The sequence below is a fragment of the Chaetura pelagica genome, unplaced genomic scaffold, assembly GCF_000747805.2.
Source record: "Chaetura pelagica isolate M959 unplaced genomic scaffold, ChaPel_1.0 scaffold183, whole genome shotgun sequence".
Lineage (NCBI taxonomy): Eukaryota > Metazoa > Chordata > Aves > Apodiformes > Apodidae > Chaetura > Chaetura pelagica.
This window is the reverse complement of record NW_009952706.1, coordinates 406,690-420,313: the sequence shown is the minus strand read 5'-3', so window position 1 is coordinate 420,313 and position 13,624 is coordinate 406,690. Positions and strand designations below refer to the sequence as shown.

At 47.2% G+C, this 13,624-nt stretch overlaps 1 protein-coding gene across 1 annotated transcript in view; it reads left to right on the top strand.

The window, feature by feature from the left end:
• The window catches only part of NRG2 (neuregulin 2), a 184,945-nt gene that overhangs the window by 99,616 nt on the left and 71,705 nt on the right, over positions 1–13,624 (top strand). The window contains exon 3 of the mRNA XM_009994223.1: positions 13,146–13,317. Within this exon, the coding sequence (XP_009992525.1) occupies positions 13,146–13,317 (172 nt within the window). The remainder of the gene's footprint in view (positions 1–13,145; positions 13,318–13,624) is intronic.

Here is a 13,624-nt window from a genome sequence, read left to right as displayed (position 1 = left end):
ACTCTTTCCATCAGGTTTTTCTTGCCACGTCTCAGACTCCTGAACATCCCTTTTTTGGGTGCTTGCATTCCTCTGCATGGAGTTACTCAAGGATGGCTGGGGGAGACAGTGAAGGAGAGGGTCAGTGAGAATGAAGGAGTGAAGGAGCAGCTCTGGAGGAATTTTGCTTAAGCTGGAGTTTCTGGACAAAGAGCTTTCTTCTTTCTTGTCTAGCTCAACTGCTTCCTTGCTTTTCCCTGTCACTCTTCTATGGGAGACATCCATGCTTATAACGCAAGATGAATCCCCCATTTTGCCCTGTCTTTCCTCAGGTCTTCCTTGGATCCCAAACTCCTTCCGCTTGTTGTCACTGCTGCTTAAAATTGGCATTTGTGGTGGCATCCAGAGGTCCTGACTGCAGCATTGTTCCCCTTGTGCTATTCACAGCTCAGAGTCATAACAAGAGACAGTCCCTGCCCCAAAAATATTAAGTGGGATATTTGAGAGAGGAAATGGAAGCACAGAGAAGGGATGTGAATTGTCCCACTTTACGCAACATTTCTGGGACAAAACCCAGCACTATTAATAGCTTTTTGCTCAACAACCATCTTTTGTTCAGAACTCTGCTCTTCACCTTAAGTTGTTTCTGTTGCACAGGATCTGTTGGCCAGTCTGGGCGAAGTTCCCACCTTGGGATCTACAGGGAGACATCAAGCAGATAAATCAATCCCCATCCATTTTTGGGCCACCACCATGTTGCCTGTTGTCTTTTCTTCACCCACATGTCACTGCTGCATCACTGCTCTTTGGGTTTTGTAGCTTGCATTCTGCAGTAGCTCCTAGAAAATGACTTGTGTCACACCTTCCTTTGCTGCTCTTCTCTAAATCCTTCAGTGGAGCAGCTGGACAGCCAGCAAGGGCTTGCTCACATCAAAAACTCAAATTTGCAGTACCTTCCTTCTTACTTGTTGCCCACAAATATTCTATAAAGTGAACTTTCTGCCAGAAATGTTTGTGGAAGCAGAAACTGTTGATTAACTTTCAACTAAGAGTCACAGGAAGCAAATTTTAAAATTGCAACTGTATGTTTGTGATAATAAAGAGCTCTGTCACTGCTGTCAGGGACTAGAATTGATGAAGGCCACAAAATCTCTTTATCCAACCAAAATAATCCAGGGTTGCTTGATTATTTTTATTTATTTATTTTTTTAAAACACAAGCCACAAACTGCTCATGAGCAATTTACAACCCAAAAATTAGCCAGTATGGCTTTCCAGAGAATAGTTCTGAAGAATATTGCAATAAGCAATATTCAAATATAAAACAAGGGAAAATAAGGATAAAAAAATTAATCAGGAAGAGCTGACATCCTTGAGACTCCTGGCAGCCATAAATCAGCCTGGTTGGGGGACATTTCAGTGCGAGCCACCCATCACTGTGCTTCAGTGGGGGTCCAGAGCTATTCAGAACAATGCTGGGAAGCCACACTCTGGACAAGGCAGGAGACACGCTGTGTTAGTGTCTCCACTGGGCAGTGCCCAGAGTCCCAAATGGAATTTACAGCTAGCTGCTTCCCTGCAGCCCATGGAGGAGGTGGCCCTTCTCCACAGGGCTTGGGTGCTCCCTTGGTTGGCCAGCTCGGAGAGCAGCCAACCCTTCCATGTGGATTGTGTCCTCCTGGGCAGAGGGCCCCACTGGTCCAACAGGGAGGTCACAGCGTGGGAGGAGAGCAGAACTCAGCTTGATGCCAGCAGCATCCTGGGCACTGGGAGAGTATTCTAGTATAGGGTGGTAATTCCATCCACACTCGGCGGGATTTGGGAATGGATGTATCTAGCTGCTCTGAAAAAGCTGTCTTAGGGATGATCTGTATTTTCTTTCCTTCTCCTGTGTTTGGATGAAAACCAGACCTGCGGTCACTGTCTTAAGGTTCTTCTGGTACTAGTGTTTTAAAGCATTTCTTGACCTAACAGAAAAACTTTAAATCTTTCTAATATAATATTGCAGAGAACAAACACGCCTTTAATGCAAGCCCCAGGGTCTCTTCTGGGGAGATCCTGATAAAAACATGACTTTCTGTTTTGGAAATACCCTCTGGTGGATTTGTCAAAGCCCTACCAGAGACAATGGTGAACTTTCAAAGTAAGCAGAGACGTGGAAAAAAAACAAATGTAATTAAGACTGCAAGGAGTTGGCTTTTGTCATAGAATGCTAGCAAATATTATTTTCTAAGTTAACAGTTAAAAATCTCCCCACCTCGATGTTAGAGATTGCTGATCAAATTTATTTGTCCAGTTATTAAAGTTCTTTAATTCTTTAAACGCTTGTTCAGAGCCGCGTTCCCACCTGGATGGGAACACACGGGACATCCCCTGTCCCAGGCCTTCCTGGGAGGTCAACATAGCAAAAAAAATACTGCAAGCTGGGCTGCCACCTGGGACCTTCACTTGACCTCTGCCTACCCGGAGTTAACTTTGAAACTGATCCCAAGTTTTGCTGATTTTCCCCTACTTGAGATGTTAAGCGTGTTTAAAAAACACTTGTTGGAGCCGCCTCTCACGGTGTGTGTGCTGGGGAGGGAAGGAGGCAGATCCTGAGCTGAGGTTTGCCTGGGCTGGGCAGATTGTGCTCATGGCCTCCCTGACCTCATGTCACAGCCCTGTCCTCCTTCTATTTAAATACAATACATTAAAAGAAGAAGGAAGAGATGTCCAGAAGCGCTGTGCTATCTAAAGCTAAGGGTGCGTCCCAGGTCCTTTGCTTTCCCACGGGGCACAAGATGGAGCTGGGAGAGGGAGAAAGGTTTGCTTGTAGTGGCCCTTCTTGCTGATTCATCTGAAGGACTTGGTGGCTGGTGTTCAGGGCTGTTCTGTACCCGTGGCATTGCTGCAACTCTTGTTTTACCTGCAGTGCTCCCACCAGTCCCTGATGGGGTCTTCTGTCCCCTTGTCTCTGCAACCAGTCTCTGCTAAAAGAATTTCAGCTCCCCTTTAATAGATCTTTTTTCCCCTATATTTTGAAGAAACACTTATGTGGTCAATAGAACTGTAAAACACCAAATAGGGTAGGGGTTTTTATCTCACTTGGAGTGTTGTGTCCAATTCTGGGCTCCCCAGCTCCAGAGGGACAGGGATGTACTGGAGAGAGTCCAAGGGAGGCTACAAGGATGATGAAGGGACTGGAACACCTGCCTGATGAGGAAAGGCTGAGAGACCTGAGGCTCTTCAGTCTGGAGAGGAGAAGACTGAGGGGGGATCTAATTTATGTCTATACATACATGAGGGCAGCAAGAAGGCAGGACAAGCTCTTCTCACTTGTGCCCTGGGACAGGACAAGGGGCAATGGATTCAAACTGGAGTCCAGGGAGTTCGACCTCAACATGAGGAAGAACTTCTTTGCTGTGAGGGTGTCAGAGCCCTGGGACAGGCTGCCCAGAGAGGCTGGGGAGTCTCTTTCTCTGGGGGGTTTCAAGACCTGTCTGGATGCCTTTCTGAGTGATCTGCTGTAATTTTGGTCCTGCTCTGGTGAGAGGAGGGTTGGACTCGATGATCTTCAGAGGTCCCTTCCACCCCCTAACATTTTGTGCTCCTGTGATTCTTTCTAGAACTGTTGATTTTCCACTAATGGCCATTTTACATGAGCAAATCCTTCCCTGTAACCTATAACATGGCCTTCAGCTTCGCCATGACCATAACAGGTCTATATATGTTGTTCTGTACAGATTTCATAATAAACATTTAATGAAGCAAGTTTTTTTTGCTAGCTTAGATTGTTTTGTCTCCTGGAGTGTGGGTTACACTTTCCTTTGGTGACTGAAAGATGATGGATGCCACCCTGGTCTTTACCAGAGTACTAGTGCAAGTAATTTGTGCTTAGTGTTCAGGAGCTGAAACAAAGAATTAATGTATTTTAATGTTTGGGATGCTCTGGGTGATTTGTTGCTGGCTGGGTCTTGACTGGCAGTCCACAGAGTTTGGGTGGGCCAGTTTCCTAGCTGATTGTGAAGATAGAGATAAAGCTATATTTTATGAATTGTTGTTTCCAAGGTCATCTGGAAATTGAGCAGTTCGTAAAACATATCTTTGTTCAAAGATATATTTGATTATATAAAATATGATCCCAGAATCAATTGCCTACAAACAAGATGTTGCCTTTAGGGTTGAAAACACATTGTTAGAGGCATGAAGGGCAGAAATTGTCGCTGCTGTCTTTGTGTGGCTATTGTTTTTGGTCTTAATAAGAACAGAATGAATGACATTTTTCCACCAGACCACTTATGCTCAACTATACCTCCAGGACAACTTCCTGGCCAAATATATTCAAAACAAACAAACACAATAGCAATTCTACTCCAATTACATTGTTTGCAAACCAGCTAGTGTTCATAGAGTACTAGGTTTGGCAAATTCAAGCATTTCAGCCCTGGATTTTAATATTGAGTGTTTGGATGTGAATTCCTTGTAGCTGTTGTGTTGCTGTGTAGGTGAGCATTGGAGTGGCCATGTCATGGGCACCTGCAGCATTTCTGCCCAGTTTGTGATAAAAGCACACTCAAGCTGGCTTAACAATTTGGGTGGAAAGCCTGGCTCTTGGGAACACATCCTTACCCAGTGGCCAAATGTTCATTGATTTCAGTAGAGCTGAGACTTCAGCCCACAGATCTGGACCAAATCATACACCAATTTAAAAACTTTCACTTGAAATAACTGAATATTGAATGTGGGAAAAAAGCAAGACATGGGAGGAGGAATTTTTCAGTTGTTCTTTTACATAGGTGGAGCCAATATTTGTAAGAGGAGAGTGAACTTGCTGGCTTGGTAGTACCTTTTCCTGTGGTTTGAGCTGCCAGAGGGACACAGTAGAGAACAAACCTAAATCCACATACATGCTTGTGACTTCCCAGCCAATTTTCTTTGACTGGTGGGAATTGTCATGAAAATACTGATTGTTATACCTCACAGTTTTAAATAAATATGGTGCTGTGGATTGTTATTGTAGCCATTTCTCCTTCCTGAGGTAGAAGGCTACAGGAACCTAGTTAAAGGAAAAGAACTGGTATGTAGGGATGCTATGGGCACATAGGGAGGAATGATGCAGTCATTCTGGCTCCAGCAAGGTTTCCAAACTTCTTTACAATGCCAGGACTGCTGATCTCAGTCTTTTCAGCATATTCACACTTCCAGTCATCTGGGCCCTTTCCATATCACTTTCTGTTCTCTGTGAGTCAGCTGGGTGGATGTCCTCAGCAGACCCTCTAGGACCTGCAGGAATAGATCCTGCATTGTCATACCTGGTGTCTCCAGCTCTCAAAGTGTGTTCTCTCCCAGGAGCATAAAGATTCCTCTGACTCCTGCTGGTGTAGCTCTGCAGGGAAGGCACAGCAGTGTGGGGCATGCTAGGCACAGAGCACATCTCCTGTGTCCTTGGACAGCTTTGTGTTACTAACCCTTGCTGAAGCCTTTGTCTTTGCAGTTACTGCACAGAGAGACCCACGGAGGTGAAGTGTAAATGCCCAAAGGGACCCACGTCATCTAGTGCTGGATCCCACAGTGAAGTCTCTGCCATCACAGATCCAGTAAGAGAGACATGGCTGTGTGTTAATTAAAAGGCCTAAATAGCAGCCACAGCAGAATTGTGCCTCTTGAATATTTAGATTTGACATGGTGGTTTACCTGCCATGAACCCCTGCCCAGGACACAGGGGTCTGAGTGAGTGTGCAAAGACAGTCCCACCAACAGCTGGTCATCCTTTCTGAATATATTGGAAATAAAAGTTGCCTAAAACATAAAGCATGTTGCAGACACTCTTGTATATTTGATATTCTCAATTTGGAGCCTGCAGTTACCCACTGGTGGGTTGTGACAGAGGCTGAGATACAGTGATGTGTCAGTTTGACATTAAGGTTCTCTCTGCAGGCTCTGGACTGTGTGGGTGGTGGAGGTTCTGTCCATCCATTGAATATTCATCTCTCCCTCTTGAGTTTCAGATACAGCTTTAGTTAAATACAGCCCTGTTATCTTCAGGGGCATTGGAGGGTCACAGACTCAGAGGAGCTCAGAGCTCTTCTGACCCTGCCACCAAAGAGCTGAACTCTGTTCAGAGACCCCACTGCAGGGACTGCAGTGTCACCCTCTGGGTATAAAAACCTAGAGAAAAGGAGGCCAAACAAACAGAACATGTAAGGTGTGAAGAAAATCTTCTTTTCCAGTGAACTCCATGTTTCTATTCCTTATGGCTGGAGGGAGTTTCCTTCAGTGCAGGTCCCTCTTTGACAAGTTGGCATGTGCAGTCAGTATTGAAATGGTCAAAGGGTTGAGGTAGGCAAGAGCTGGTGCTGCTGGGATTCAGTTTTGTCTCTATGTCAAATAAAGGCCAAAGCAGATACAGGCCAAAGGATCATCACCTCTGATAACAGCAGTAAAGGCAGCAAAGATAACAAAAGCAGCAGAGATGCATTAGCCAAGAAGTAAGATGGGAAAATGGGAAAAACTCTGGCAAGAAGTTGCCCTTTTGCAAAAGTGTGTGTTGGGATTTGGAGCAAGTCAAGTCTGCAGAACATTTCCCATGGAAACATGAATTCTGGAATTTACCATCTGGGAGAACACAAAAACTCACCCATCTGAGGTACTCTGTGTATAGGGAAGGCCTATACTCCTGCAGGTGAGACTTTGAGCAGCAAAGTGATGGGGACTCTCCAGAAGGAGCTTATGGAATAGCAGCCTTTGAGATGTGCTTTGGGTGGGTGTCATGCTTTCAAATACTGTACTGCAATGGCAAGGAGCCTGGAAGCCTCGAGGACTGTGCCTGTAGCAACCTCTAGGGATCCATATTTCCCCACTGAGAACTGAGAGCACAGATCCTTGAAAAGACCTGCATCTTTCACCCCTAGCACAGTAGCCCCGAAGCTGGAAGCCCTGGCATCTGTAGATGGGCCCAATGGCTTGGGCAGTCTGAGAAACACAGCTCATTTCCAAGAGATCACCTGTGCAGGTTCCCTCCACTTCTGGCAGAGGAGGAATGTCCTGACCTGAGGGTTGCAGTTGGGTGTGAGGAGTGTACTGAAAGCCTTTGCTCTGATGTAGGCATGTCAAGGCATCACCTGTGACCTGAGTAGGTCATAACTCTCCTTGCATCTGCTGCCATTCCTGTGAGAAAGCATTTTTCAGTCTCTCTTTTATGTGGCCATGAGAATTCAAGCTAAGTTGCCTTCTTCCTTAGCTGCTCAGAGAGACACAGAAGGGCCCTGTCCTCCAAGTTTGCCAGATCCACCTACCTTAAACATTGCCCCCCCACCACCATGTCCAGTCAGTGTGTGTGGGAACCCCCAGTGGTTGGCACTGTGTCTTCTGAGGAAGGCCAGGAAGATAAGTCATGTCTACTCATGACATCTCTTGCCCAGAGTTCCCAGACGTGTCTGTAGATCGTCCTCTCTGGAGGATCTCTCAGAGCAAGCAAGACCAGTTCTTGGAGCAGTGTTTGTGGCTGGTTGTTCACTGAGCACCTTTCCCAGGATGGCTTGTTTCCGCTTTCTGCTGCTGAGGGCTTGTTTGTGTGGGATGCTTTGTGGGTGGGATGTGGTTTTGTTACTGCTCTATTGTTGGGCTCTTCTTGGGCACTCTGCCTGGTCATGATTCATGATGTTTTGAGTGGAGGCTCTGAGGTGCTTTCAGGCATACTCCAGGTACTAGAAGTAAAAGAGGTGGTGTTATCATCAAGGTACTTCAATGTCATATCAAATGTAATCAGAAGTTAATTCATTAAAGCAGTGTATACGTATGAGTCCTTTTATGGTGGATGTTCAAACAACTCATATGGTGCAATTTAGAGCTCAATTTTTAGACTCTTGTAACCCTCTGCTGCCCATGAGAAAGTGATAAATTGGCAGTAGATACCAGGACTGTTGTCAGAAGTCAAAACTCCTGCAAAAGCCTCTCAGTGAAACATTACTTTTGAAATGGGTTAGGAAATTGTGGATGTTTGTTGATTCCAGCCCTGGCCTGTTTTAGACTTAGCTCTTCCAACTAATGTAGGCTAGGATCTAATGGTTGATTTGGTTTCATCTGACTTTGGAGTGAGCAAAAACGTGTAGAAAATCTGTACTGATTGTTAGTCTTAGCTCTAGCAGAATTAAAGCTTCCTTACTGCAGCACCACATACCCTTGACCTCATTGTCTGTTAGAAAAATCACCTGGAGTGCAGCTGCCTTTTCTGTCCAACACCTCAGGCTGGTAGTTCTTCATTCCCTCAGAGAGGAGACTCAAATTCAGATAGAGGAGGGGCAGACAGGATTGCAAGGTGACAAGAGATATGGTTCCTAAATGATTGCTTGAAGCTGCCTGTAGCCTTAGTCAGACAAGCACAGCCAGAAACCTCCTCCCCATTCTTGGGAACCCAGTGGCAGTGGTGGCTGAGGGGTATGTGTTGCTAAACTGGCTGTGGAGGAGACCAGGAGCTGGCAGACCAGGGCTAGGAGAATCAGGCTGTGAGGAGCTGAAACTGCAGCAGACCAGTGAGGTGACTTGGGTAGCCCTTGCTCGGTGTTTTGGCTCTGACAAAAGCTGCTCTGGCAACATCTGAGCAACAGAAACCTGTGTGGAGGAGGCTGGGAAGCCAGGAGCTGGTGGAACTGTGAGGAAATAGGACCTGGACCCTGCTTGGTAGATATCTGGGGCCATTTGCCAGACACAGGGGGTTACCTTGATATGTTCGAAGCTGTGACTTTGTCTTCCAAACCTGTTTGGAAAAGTACCAAACAAGGAGAGATTAAAATGACCCCCAACATTCAGAGCACTAAAGAAAAGGGGAACTTTGAAAATCCTCATGTCTATTTGAACCAAGCTTGCAACTCTCTGAGCTGCAGCTCTCTGATTTGGACAGGGCAGAGGTGGGAAATGAGTCAATATTGAAGCTGAAAATGAACCAAAATGTAAAACTTTGGTTTTGACATAATCCAGTACTAGCACTATGTGTGCTGCTTTGGTCTCTCAAGCTACTTTAGTTTACTAATGGAGAAGGTTGAAAGGTGATTCTTTCATAGTTAACAAGTACTTAAAAAGGGAAGAGGTTTCTGGTTGGTAGATGGGATTCAAATTTACCCGAGAAAGGCAGAGATCTCTTGGCTGGAAGCCAAAATTAGAGAAATTCAGACTAGGAATAAGGGCTGCAGTTTAAACAATCTGCATGAAAAACAGTGGAAGGTCTTTGGCTGGTATTAAGCAGACTCATCAGCTGGTAATGGCTCTAAATGAGGATTTCTTTGTTTTTCTAAAAGATGCAGAAATTGTGAAGAGAGGCTCTCCAGCCCAGAGCAGCCCTTCCAGCAGGCCAAGGCTGGGCTTCCCTTTGGACTGGGCTGAGCTCAGCCCTGGCTGCTGCGTGGGGCTCTGCCCACACTGCTGCCCAAGCACCAGTGTCACAGGGAGGTGCTGTGTGTCTGGGAGCACAGCTCTGTTTCTTTGTGCACAGCACTTTTCCCAGGCACAGTCCAAAATACTTCTCTGTTGGATTCCCCTTTCACTGGCCTGTCTGATTCAACTGGGCAATGACAGTCTAAGAAGCATGGCTTGTGAGCTGGATGCACCTCCTTCCTGTAGTAAGAACACTTGAAGACACACAAGCTGGGGATAAAACATCTCCTCCCTTTTCCTGGGCAGGAGCCTCTGCTGGAGGAGTGGGAAGCAGGCAGAGCCCCAGCCCTGTGTGAGCAGCAGCTCCATCTCTGCCACACTTGGCATGTGTCTCTCTGGACCTGCCTAGTTAGGAATGTCATGTCATGTCATTTTTAACTGGTAGCCAAGAGCAGCAGGGGTGAGAGGTTTGGGTGAGATGTGATTCACGTTGGTGAAGAGGAACCTGGGAATAGAGATCTTGGAAGGTTTCTTGCTTGTCCTTGGCCCTCTCCTGCAATGATCTCCATGTTTCTAGGCTTTGCTCTGTTCTTGCCAGCCTTTTCTGGGGAGAAGGGCAGGGATGACACATCTTTCTCCCAGGCCATGCTGTCTGCTTCCTCATTCTGCACAATGCAAGCCGGGAAAGAATATGGAGCAGATGCAGCAATGCCAAGGTCAGGACCTTCCCAGTATTTAAGGCACATGCATACTGTTGGCATAGTACAGGGTGACCTCAGTGTACAGTAGGAGCCAACCAACACACACCTTCAGACAGAATAAATATTTGACAGAGTCTATTTCTCTATTTCCAAAAATGAGCCCTATAAAAGCAAGGTCCTGTTTACCTTTCTGGGTCTCTGTGTACAGTATTCTGAGAAAAGTCAAGCTCTCTCCTCCATTCATGCCTTCCTGCTCTTCTGGGTGACCCATTTCCAGGCAAGGATCAGGGATCCTGTTTCCACAAATCCCAGAATGCCTCGGATTTCCACAGAACTCTTGACATTTGGGAAAAGCTGAGATAGTTTTTCTTCAGAAGTGTCTATCTGTGCCAAAGCATGATGACCTGGGAAGTGGTGCAAGGTGTCAGTGTGCAGCCTGAAGGAGTTGCCTGCAGACACCCAACCTGGTTTTGTGATGTCCCTACCCCATTAGCACCCATGCAGCCCTCCCCACCCCATCCCCCCCTTCCCCATTCTTATCCCCCTCCCCATTCCCATCCCCATCCAGCAGCAGGTTTGGGTGTGCAAAAGTAACAGTGGGGGAGAATATTTGATGGGGTTAGTTCTTTTTTCCTTGGTGTGCTAAACATGCTTCCTTTGCTCTCCTGGGTCCTATGTTTGCTTTTGTGCCTTAGTTCCAGTGTAGCTGTGCAGCTTGGAGTCAGCAGAAGGTCTGGCATGCTGGGGAGCAGAGAGGCTGTGTCATCCACCCCTCCTGTCACAGTTGCAGACATCTCTGGATTTGCTTTTCACTGTGAGCTTTGCCCAGACAATTCATGGAATCATGCAATGGTTTGGGTTGGAAGGGACCTTGAAGATCATCTAGTTCCAAACCCCCTGCCATGGGCAGGGACACCTCCCACCAGCCCAGGTTGCTCCAAGCCCCATCCAACCTGCCCTTCAACACTGCCAGGGATGGGGCAGCCACAGCTTCCCTGGGCAACCTGGGCCAGGGTCTCACCACCCTCACAGCAAAGAGTTTCCTCCTAATGTCTAACCTAAATCTCCCCTCTTCCAGTTTTGATCCATTACCTCTTGTCCTCTCACTACAAGCCCCTCCCCAGCTTTCCTGTATTCTCTTCAGGCACTGAACAGCCCCTACTCTTTCAGCCTGTATTCATAGGAGAGATGCTCCAGCCCTCGGATCCTCTGGACTCTCTCCAGGAGCTCCATGTCAATTTGTGTTACTCTGAACTGTTCCATTTCTGTCCATGTTTGTATCTTTCTATTAAGGGCATTTTAGCTTCCCAGCCCTCACAGATAAAACAAAGGAGTAAGAGAGTCTTCAGAGGATACTACCATGGGACCATATGCCCGATGGTTGCTGTGCTTTCTATTTTGCATAAGATTACCTCCAGTGAAAGCAGTCTTTACATAAAACCAACCTACAGTAACTTAGCTTGGCATGAAGAGTGAGTGGAGACATCCAAAGGTCTATAAAATAGCAGTTGCAGTAATGAAACCCATCCTGTTCCCCTGCCTTTGATTGCTCTTCCATATTGCAAGGTCAGAATGCACTAGGCAATTAAAAGATGGCTTGTGCATACTAGACAGGAAAAAAATACTTTATCTGTAACACATCTCAGGCAAGTGGAAACCATTGTTACCAATATTCTTGAGGCAAAACTAGCAATTTGCTTTTTTTGTATTTAAGGATAATGCTTAGAATGAAAAAGGGAGCAAAACGAGCTGCCAGTTGGAAGGAAAATTCTAAGCCTGTGTATCCTTCCTTGCCAGGTTTAATATGAAGCCTAGCAGAGATTGATAAGAAGTGTCTCCCTCTCTGCCTGATGTTCTGGGTGCATGATAAAAATCACCTCTCTGAAACACCCAGGAAAGCTCAGGTGCAGACCCAGCCTGGCAGCACAGGTCCTGGCACCATTTAAACAGCTTTATTCTTTGACTTTCCTGACTGCAACTGAAGAATAGCTGCTCCTCCCCTTCTTATCCTTTATTTGTGCAGGTTTTACTGGAACCTCCTCTGTTGCTGTTGCTGTGCTGCTGACACTGTCATGCTGTGACCATCCACAGCACACACTTCTGGGGGACAGGGAACCCCTCCCCGGGTCCTGCCTCTGCTCCTTCTGCCCCAGAATCCTGGGACTGTGGGGTTGGCAGTGTGGCTGTTGTGGTGGCAGAGGACATGTCCATGTTGGCAATCGTTGGTGGCAAGGGCAGGAAGTAGGGAAAAACAGTATCTGAAAAGCTGGAGCTCCTGCATCCCTGGCTTCCTGCAGGGAGAGCCTGGAGAGCAGAGCCAGCCCCTGCACCAGCAGGAGATCCCTGGCTCCTGCCTGCAGGAGTGAAGACACAGTCAATGTCACAAAGTGGTGGGTGTTGGAAGGGGCCTCTGAAGATCTAGTCCAACCCTCTGCTAAAGGAGCATCACCTACAATCCCATAGGAAGACAGAGAAGGAGACTCCACAACCTTTCTGGGCAGCCTGTCCCAGGGCTCTGTTACCCTCACAGTAAAGAAGTTTTTCCTTATATTTAACTTGAAACTCCTGTGCCCATTGCCCATTGTCCTGTCACTGGATGCTGCTGAAAAGAGTCCCATCCGCCTGACACCCCCTGTAGATGTTTATAGGTGTTGATGAGATGTCCCCTCAGGCTCCTTCAAGCTGAACAGCCTCAGCTCTCTCAGCCTTTCTTCACAGGGCTGCTGCTCCAGCCTCTTCATCTTCTTTGTGGCCTGTGCTGGGCTCTCTCCAGTAGTTTCTTATCCTTCCTGAACTGGGGAGCCCAGAATTGGATGCAGTATTCCAGCTGTGGCCTCACCAGGGCAGAATAAAGAGGGGAAAACAGAGAGTCAAGCCTGGCCTTGGCGAGCAGGTAAAAGAGCCGAGTCAGACCCACGGGTTCCTTTGTTCCCCACTCAGATGTTTCTGACTCTGTGCTCCTTCCCTGCCCTGTGCTGCAGAGGCTGGGGAGTGGGGCATCCCCTCTCCAGCTCTCCTGTCCCCAGGCAGCTCAGGACAGGGCTGGGAGGGCTCACGTCGCTCGTGCGCAGCCTCTGGAGGAGGCGGGTTTCACATTGTCTGATTTCTCTTTTTGTAGCTGTCCCTCCCAAGCTGAAGAAACTGAAAAGCCCAAACGTTCATGTTGGTGAGAAGATTTCGCTGAAGTGTGAGGCGACTGCTGGAAACCCTCAGCCATCCTACAAATGGTTTAAAGATGGCAAAGAGCTGAAGAAGAGCAAAGACATCCGGATCAAGTATGGGAACGGGAAGTAAGTATGATACGTGGCTGCTCTGCCCCTGCTCACTAGAGCTGAGTGTCTGGGTCACGGGGACCATCTGGCTAGAAGTGGTGCTGTGCTCTTCAATTCATTGCTGAGTCATACTAAGATGCTTCCTCAGAGGCACAGGACCATGCCCAGCCCATTGACCATGCTCAGCAGAGTAAGCAGGATTCCCAGGTTCCTCATGGAGTAGCAGAGTGAGAGGAGCAAGGCTTGCACAGGTTAGGTTCTTGATTTATAGGTGGGCATCTCCCTGGGTAACTGTGCCAGGGACCTGAGGAGATATCTCTTTCCC